The sequence below is a fragment of the Bison bison genome, unplaced genomic scaffold (assembly GCF_000754665.1).
Source record: "Bison bison bison isolate TAMUID 2011002044 unplaced genomic scaffold, Bison_UMD1.0 scf7180017864289, whole genome shotgun sequence".
NCBI lineage: Eukaryota > Metazoa > Chordata > Mammalia > Artiodactyla > Bovidae > Bison > Bison bison.
Window position 1 is genome coordinate 182,572 of NW_011494861.1, and position 9,287 is coordinate 191,858.

Consider the following 9,287-nt stretch of genomic DNA (forward strand, 5'->3'; position numbering starts at 1 on the left):
CAGGGAGATCCAACCAGTCTATCCTAAAGGAGATCAGTCCTGGGTATTCATTGGAAGGACTGATGTTGAAGCTGAAACTCCAATACTTTGGCTACCTGAGGCGAAGAGGTGACTCATTTGAAAAGACCCTGATGCTGGGAAAGATTGATGGCAGGAGGAGAAGGGGACAACAGAGGATGAGGTGGTTGGATGGCATCATTGACTCAACGGACATGGGTGTTTGGGTGGACTCTGGGAGTTGGTGATGGACAGGAAGGCCTGACCTGCTGCAGTTCATGGGGTACCAAGGAGTCAGACATGACTGAGTGACTGAACTCAACTGAACTGATGGGACCAGATGGCATGATCTCCATTTTCTGAATGTTGAGCTTTAAGCCAACTTTTTCACTCTCCTCTTTCACTTGAATTAAGAGGCTCTTTATCTTTAGTTCTTCTTCGCTTTCTGCTATAAGGGTGGTGTCGTCTGCATATCTGAGGTTATTGATATTTCTCCCGGCAATCTTGATTCCAGCTTCTGCTTCTTCCAGCCCAGCGTTTCTCATGATGTACTCTGCATATAAGTTAAATAAGCAGAGTGACAGTATACAGCCTTGACATACTCCTTTTCCTCTTTGGAACCAGTCTGTTGTTCCATGTCCAGTTCTAACTGTTGCTTCCTGACCTGCATATAGGTTTCTCAAGAGGCAGGTCAGGTGGTCTGGCATGCCCATCTCTTGAAGAATTTTCCACAGTTTGTTGTGATCCACACAGTCAGAGGTTTTGGCATAGTCAATAAAAGCAGAAATAGATGTTTTTCTGGAACTCTCTTGCTTTTTCAATGATCCAGCGAATGTTGGCAATTTGATCTCTGGTTCCTCTGCCTTTTCTAAAACCAGCTTGAACATCTGGAAGTTCACGGTTCACGTATTGCTGAAGCCAGGCTTGGAGAATTTTGAAAATCACTTTGCTAGCATGTGAGATGAGTGCAATTGTGCGGTAGTTTGAGCATTCTTTGGCATTGCCTTTCTTTGGGATTGGGATAAAAACTAACCCTTTTCCAGTCCCATGGCCACTGCTGAGTTTTTCAAGTTTGCTGACATATTGAGTGCAGCACTTTCACAGCATCATCTTTCAGAATTTGAGATAGCTGAACTGGAATTCCATCACCTCCACTAGCTTTATTTGTAGTGATACTTCCTAAGGCCCCTTTGACTTCACATTCCAGGATGTCTGGCTCTAGGTGAGCAGTCACACCATCATGCTCATCTGGGTCATGAAGATCTTTTTTGTACAGTTCTTCTGTGTATTGACTATGCCAAAGCCTTTGACTGTGTGGATCACAATAAACTGTGGAAAATTCTTCAAGAGATGGGAATACCAGACCACCTGATCTGCCTCTTGAGAAATTTGTATGCAGGTCAGGAAGCAAGTTAGAACTGGACATGGAACAACAGACTGGTTCCAAAGAGGAAAAGGATTTCGTCAAGGCTGTATATTGTCACCCTGTTTATTTAACTTATATGCATAGTACATCATGAGAAACGCTGGACTGGAAGAAACACAAGCTGGAATCAAGATTGCCGGGAGAAATATCAATAACCTCAGATATGCAGATGACACCACCCTTATGGCAGAAAGTGAAGAGGAACTAAAAAGCCTCTTGATGAAAGTGTAAGTGGAGAGCGAAAAAGTTGGCTTAAAGCTCAACATTCAGAAAACGAAGATCATGGCATCTGGTCCCACCACTTCATGGGAAATAGATGGGGAAACAGTGGAAACAGTGTCAGACTTTCTTTTTCTGGGCTCCAAAATCACTACAGTTGGTAACTGCAGCCATGAAATTAAAAGACACTTACCCCTTGGAAGGAAAGTTATGACCAACCTAGATAGCATATTCAAAAGCAGAGACATTACTTTGCCAACAAAGGTTTGTCTAGTCAAGGCTATGGTTTTTCCTGTGGTCATGTATGGATGTGAGAGTTGGACTGTGAAGAAGGCTGAGCGCCAAAGAATTGATGCTTTTGAACTGTGGTGTTGGAGAAGACTCTTGAGAGTCCCTTGGACTGCAAGGAGATCAACCCTGGGATTTTTTTGGAAGGAATGATGCTAAAGCTGAAACTCCAGTACTTTGGCCATCTCATGCAAATAGTTGACTGTTGGGGGCAGGAGGAGAAGGGGACGACAGAGGATGAGATGGCTGGATGGCATCACTGACTCAATGGACGGGAGTCTCAGTGAACTCCGGGAGTTGGTGATGGACAGGGAGGCCTGGCGTGCTGCTGTTCATGGGGTCGCAAAGAGTCAGACACGACTGAGCGACTGATCTGATCTGATCTGTGTATTCTTGCCACCTCTTCTTCATATCTTCTGCTTCTGTTAGGTCCAAACCATTTCTGTCCTTTATTGAGCCCATCTTCACATGAAATGTTCCCTTGGTATCTCTAATTTTCTTGAAGAGATCTCTAGTCTTTCCCATTCTGTTACTTTCCTCTATTTCTTTGCACTGATCACTGAGGAAGGCTTTCTTATCTCTCCTTGCTATTCTTTGGAACTCTGCATTCAGATGCTTACATCTTTCCTTTTCTCCTTTGCTTGCACTTCTCTTCTTTTCACAGCTATTTGTAAGGCCTCCCCAGACAGCCATTTTGCTTTTTTGCATTTCTTTTTCTTAGGAGTGGTCTTGTTCTCTGTCTCCTGTACAATGTCACGAACTTTGTCCATAGTTCATCAGGCAGTCTATCAGATCTAGTCCCTTAAATCTATTTCTCACTTCCACTGTATAATCGTTAGGGATTTGATTTAGGTCATACCTGAATGATCTAGTGGTTTTCCCCACTTTCTTCAGTTTAAGTCTGAAATTGGCAATAAGGAGTTCATGATCTGAGCCACAGTCAGCTCCTGGTCTTGTTTTTGCTGACTGTAGAGTTTCTGCATCTTTGGCTGCAAAGAATATAATATATCTGACTTCGGTGTTGGCCCTCTGGTGATGTTCATGTGTAGAGTCTTCTCTTGTGTTGTTGGAAGAGGGTGTTTGCTATGACCAGTGCATTCTCTTGGCAAAACTGCATTAGCCTTTGCCCTGCTTCATTCTGTACTCCAAGGCCAAATTTGCCTGTTAACTCCAGATATTTCTTCACTTTCTACTTTTGTATTCCAGTCCCTATAATGAAAAGGACATCTTTTTGAATGTTAGTTCTAGAAGGTCTTGTAGGTCTTCATAGAACCATTCAACTTCAGCTTCTTCAGCCTTACTGGTTCAGGCATAGATTTGGAGGATCACCGTGATAGTGAATGGTTTGCCTTGGAAATGAACAGAGATCATTCTGTCATTTTTGAGATTGCATACAAGTCTGCATTTTGGACTCTTTTGTTGACCATGATGGCTACTTCATTTCTTCTAAGGGATTCCTGCCCACGGTAGTAGGTATAATGGTCATCTGAGTTGAATTCACCCATTCCAGTCCATCTTAGTTTGCTGATTCCTAGAATGTCGACATTCATTCTTGCCATCTCCTGTTTGACCACTTCCAATTTGCCGTGATTCATGGACCTGACATTCCAGGTTCCTATGCAATATTGCTCTTTACAGCATCGGACCTTGCTTCTGTCACCAGTCATATCCACAACTGAGTGTTGTTTTTGCTTTGGCTCCGTCCCTTCATTCTTTCTGGAGTTATTTCTCCATTGATCTCCAATAGCATGTTGGGTACCTACCTACCTGGGGAGTTCATCTTTTCAGTGTCCTATCTTTTTGCTTTTTCATATAGTCTTATTACTTCATCATTTTAAGTTGTACCCTTTGCCCACTTATTCCCCCTGCAATTGACAATCACCAGTCTGTTCTCTGTATCTATGAGTTTAAGATTTTTGTTTTTAATTCCACATGTAATTGAGATCATGTGATATTTGTCCATCTCTGGCATGTTTCTCATAGCATAGGCCCTCAAGGTCCATCCATGTTGTCACAAATGGCAAATCTTCCTTCTTTTTTATGGTTGCATAATATTCCATGGTATACACACACCACATTTCTTTATCCATTCTTTTGTTGATTAGTTTGCTTCCACTTCTCAGCTATTGTACATAATGCTGCAGTGAATATGGGATGCAGGTATCTTTGCAGGATAGTGTTTTGTTTCCTTCAGATAAATGCTCTAAAGTGGAATGGCTAAGTCATATGGTAGTTCTGCTTTAAAATTTTTGAGATACTACCATACTGCTTCCTGTAGTGTCTACACCAATTTACATTCCTACCAACTGTACAAGGGTTCTTGTTTTTATACATCCTCTCGAACATGTTATTTTTTTGTCTTTTTGATAATAGCTATTTTAATAGATGGGGTGGGGGGTGATAACTTCATTGTAATTTTGATTTGCATGTCCCTTATGATGTTGAGTATCATTTCATCTTCTTCCATCTATTTGTTTTCTTTGGGAAAATATTCAGATTCTCTGCCAATTTTTAAATGGTTTGTTTTTTGCTGTTGAGTTGTATGAATTCTGGATGTACTCAATATACTGGGTATTAACCCCTTATAAGATTAATTAATGGCTTGCATATATTTTCTCCCATTTGGTAGGTAGCCTTTTCATTTTGTTGATGGTTTCTTTTTCTGTGTAGCTTTTCAGTTTGATATAGTTCAACCTGTTTTTGTTTTTGGTGTTAAATCCAAAAAACATTTCTGACTGAATTCAAGGAACTTACTGCCTATGTTTTCTTCTAGGAGTTCTGTTGTTTCAGATTTTACATTTAAGTCTTATATACATTTTGAGTTTTTTGTGTATGGTGTAAGATAGGGGTCCAGTTTCTGTTGCTTGTGGGTGTTTGGTTTTCCTAGCACCATTTATTGAAGTGACTGTCCTTTCCCCATTGTGTATTCATAGATCTTTTGTTATAAATTGACTATGTATTTGACCGTAAATCTTCTATAGCAACAAGGAGCATAGAATTGCTGTTGAGGTAGCAAATACCTCAAGGGACCTCTTTATTTTACCTTTATAAGTTTTCCTTTATTGCACAGACCTCAATAAGAGTCATTTTCGGAAATATGGCTTTATCTCGTATGTTGAAATCAGAAGTATATTTCCAAAAATAAATTAGTAAATAAGAAATTAAAACCAATTTAAATCAATTGTTACTCCATAGGTACCGAAAACAAATGGAAGAAATGCAAAAGGCTTTCAATAAAACAATAGTGAAACTTCAGAATACTTCAAGAATAGCAGAGGAGCAGGTTGGTCATCTTCATGTCTTACTTTTTACATAAAGTTCCATTGAATTTTATAGGCTCTGTCTGGTTAGAAGGATCAGTAATGTTCGTTCACTTTTTCCCTGGTAGTTGATGATTACTCTGTAATACAGTGCTTTCTATTTCTAGCCCTTAGTATCAGTATATACCCAAGAGAAAATTTTCTTGAGCATTATTCATGTTACATTTCAAGATTTGTATATATATATATGTGGGTAGAAGAGTAGTGGTCTTTTTTGAAATTTTGTTAAACTCTAAAATAATCTGTGCGTTTCTATATAGACAGTTTTTGTTTGTAAGTAAGAACAGCTCTAGTTCATTTTAATCCTTGTATTTTTTTCTTCTTGTTTTCTCTTATCTCTTACTTAGAGCTATACAGTGATACAATAGGACTGGTGATAGTAGCCATTTCCCTGTCTTGTTGATTTTAAGGGATTGATTTCTGTATTTCACCATTAAATGTGATGTTCATGAATAATTGTTTTTATGGTTTGTTACCATGATGAAGAAATTTTATACTTTTCTAAAGGCTATTTAGGACTAAAGGATGATGAAATGAGGTAAAGAAGTCTCAAGTTGCAGAGTTGCATCTTACTCTGAATTTGTGACACATAATTGTGGTTCCAAGTAAAATTCTTCCAACCTACTTTTTTTTTTCAGTTGAGATTTGAAAGTTATTTGCATATTCTAAGTACAAGTTCTTTATCAGAGACAGGCTTTGCAAATATTTTCTCCCAATCCATTACTTGTTTTCTCATTCTTTTAAAGAGCAGAATTTGTTCAAGCCCTGTTTACCTGTTTTCTCTTTGCTCTGCAGAAACTTTGCCTAACCCAAAGTCACAAAGATTGTTTGCTTATGTTTTCTTTTAAAATTTCTATAGTTTTAGTTTTACATTTGGTTTATGATCTATTTTAAATTCTATGTGTTACAGTGTTATAAAGTATGAATCAAAGTGCTTTTTTGTGAGGACTAGGGGATTGAGAAATGTGAATATTCCTTTCTTCCAGCGTCATTTGTTGAAAAGACTATCTTTTCTCCACTGAATTTTCTTTGCACTTATTTTCAGTCAATTCGCCATATACATGTGGCTGTGTTTCTGGGCTTCTCTTCTGTTTTGTTCATCTACTTGTCTTTTTGTTTATACTACACTGTTGTGATGGCTAGCTATATAGGAACTCTTGAAACCAGATAGTGTGAATCCTCCAACTTTGCATTTCCTTTCCAAAATTGTTTTGGCTAATCTGGATTTGACTAACATAGATTTTAGAATTTGCTACCAGAAACAAAAACCTGTTTGGGTATTGATTGGGATTATGTTGAATTTATAGATCAATTTGGAGAGTTGATGTTTTAAATAGTCTTAAGTCCTCTGTCCCATGAACACAGTATTTATTTAGTTCTTTATTATTTTTAATATTTCCCTCTATATTTTCTGTTTGTTTTCTATGTAAGTCTATGTTTTATGAAAGATTCTTTAAGTACTTTTAAAATAATCTTGTGTACCATTAGCACTATTGGAAATAAATCTTGATTAGAAGTGTTAACCAATATCATAAATTTAATAATTTATCCTTTAAAACTGTCTGCAGTTTATCAGTGTTTGTCAAATGTGAGTCAAAAGAAACAGTTTAATGACTCACATTCAGCATTTTAAAAAGAGGAAATAGGATAGAAAGTACCACAGTGGATCACAGTGAGGGAAGTAAGTGAAACTTCTTGTTACGGTTTTATACATCCACCTACTCTCCACCCCCACCCACCCCCATACATAGTCCAGACTTAAAACTTATTTAAATGTAAAGTTAAAATATTTAACTTTAGAATCATAAATGGCTATGTAGATATTTCACATAAGATCCTAAATTAAAGTGCTAGATTTTCTTGACTTCCTGCTGCCTTCTTTTCCTTCTTCCAAAATTTACTAGTAAGTACACATTTTCAGTACAGTCTTCTTAGTGTAGGTTCATGACCATGAGCATATTGCATAAGCTTCTAAAATATGCATGTAAGTGATATTTTAAATAAATATATGTTTGCTCATTATAAGTTTCTGAAATTCTGATAGATGGGTGTTCTTGATGAATTTCTTTTCACTGGTGATAACCTAGCTTTGATTAGATTATCCATTGTCGTTTTTTGACTGTGTGACTTCCTAAGTTTCACCCTATCATGCTCTGAAATAGAACTTTTAAGACCTTCTTGGTATGAGCCTGCTTTGTATCCAGAAACATTCTTCAAAAATTTTTCAGTGTGTCTTTGTATTGACTGCTTTGGTTTAGAAAAATCACACTTGACAAAATGACAATTTTGCAGATAGCTGGTTATATACTGTTTTACACATACAGAGTCCACATTAACTTGAGAAGTAGTTTATTAGAATTTGCTAGGCAATATTCTACATCGTAGCAGTGAATGGCAAAAGGTGTTTTTGTTTGCTCAGGTCGGGGAGAAAGGTTGAAGTCTTAATTAGATTCTTAAGGGTTTTAGATTTTTTTTTTAAATTTCTGGTCCAGATTTATAATATTCATTCATTAAGAGCTACCTATTAATATGTCACTCCGCCTTGAGGAATTTAACAGTTTTTCTAGATTATTTTATTTGAATTTATAATGTAGCTAATGTGTACATGAAACACAAAGGAAAATATTTATTTCTTCCTTTATTATAGGATCAGCGGCAAACTGAAGCCATCCAATTGCTGCAAGCACAGCTGACCAACATGACACAGCTTGTTTCAAATTTATCAACAACAGTAGCAGAATTAAAACATGAGGTAATTGTTACTGATGGTACTGTAGGAAACAGTGTCATAAAGATTGGCTTCATATCTAAGAACTTTAATCCAAGAAGATTGTCATTTATAGAGAGCTTTTACAGAACACCAGAATGTGGTGGTTTAAAGTTATGGAAATACATTAATTATCATAATGCTTTGGAAAACATGGCTTTCATAGCTTAGGCCTTAGCTACAATACAGTTATAAAGCAGTTCTATTAGGCCTTTTGAAAACCATTGGTAGTTGCAGTATATACTTCATTTTCAGTTCAGAAAAGCTTATTATTAAGTTGCTTGCTGCTGCTCAGTTGTGTCCATCTCTGTGACTCCATGAACTAGAGCCCACCTGGCTCCTCTGTCCATGGGATTTTCTAGACTGGACTGGAGTGAGTTGCCGTATCCTCCTCCAGGGGATCTTCCCAACCCAGAGATTGAACCCGTGTCTCTTGCGTTTCCTGCATTGGCAGGTGGATTCTTTTATTTACCACTGAGCCACCTGGAAGCCCCATTAAGCTGCTTAATGAAACAAACTTTTCATTGATTTAAGAAGCATTTATTGCAACACAAATGTGTGTCAGGCATGAACTATCCAGTCCTTGGTTTAGGCATACAGCAGTCAGTAGCCCCTGGTAGAGAATGACACGTTTATGTGTGGACTGGTGGTGCTCTAAGTGTTGCTGCTTTGGCTCAGGTGGTGTTGGAAGGCTTACCTGAGGAAGTGGCGTTAGAACTGAGTGCTCAAGAGAAGTTAGCATCCACACAGAGCTTGGGGTCAGAACAGGCCTGTTAGTAGCAGAAGTAGGACAAAGGGCCTGTGATTAAAAACAGTGCAGTGTGTTTGGGGTTGGAAAGAAGGCTGGTGTGCAATACATAACAGACATCATTCCACGTCTGTTCATGGAGACCTACCTCATCCCCGGATTCTGTAGTTTGCACTGTCGCCTGGCATTCCTGTGGGTTTATGCACTTGGCCCATGAAGCCAAGTGCATAGTTTCTTATGTTTTGCTTGATAATTAATTTTGCAACAAAGGTCTTAATTCACAAAAACAAAAAACCAAAAAAGGAAGAAGAAAGCTGGTGTAGCTGGAACAGAGTGAATGTGAGAGGTGAGGGTAAGAAATGACTTCATGAAATCGGCAGAGACCTGATCATGTAGCCCTTTGTAGGCAGTTTAGAGTTTGAATTTTATTCTCATAATTGCAAGTCATTGGAAAGTATTAAGTAAAGAAGTAACATGGATCATTTCATCGACAGCACTTTGAGCTCCCTACTTGCTCTGTGG

The 9,287-nt window shown here is 38.1% G+C and overlaps 1 protein-coding gene across 4 annotated transcripts in view; it reads left to right on the forward strand.

The window, feature by feature from the left end:
• SUCO (SUN domain containing ossification factor) overlaps nucleotides 1–9,287 on the forward strand; it is a 90,335-nt gene that overhangs the window by 67,384 nt on the left and 13,664 nt on the right. For all 4 annotated transcript variants that reach the window (XM_010849832.1, XM_010849834.1, XM_010849833.1 and 1 more), the window contains 2 exons: nucleotides 5,126–5,213; nucleotides 7,898–8,002. In XM_010849832.1, coding sequence (XP_010848134.1) covers nucleotides 5,126–5,213; nucleotides 7,898–8,002 — 193 coding nt within the window. The remainder of the gene's footprint in view (nucleotides 1–5,125; nucleotides 5,214–7,897; nucleotides 8,003–9,287) is intronic.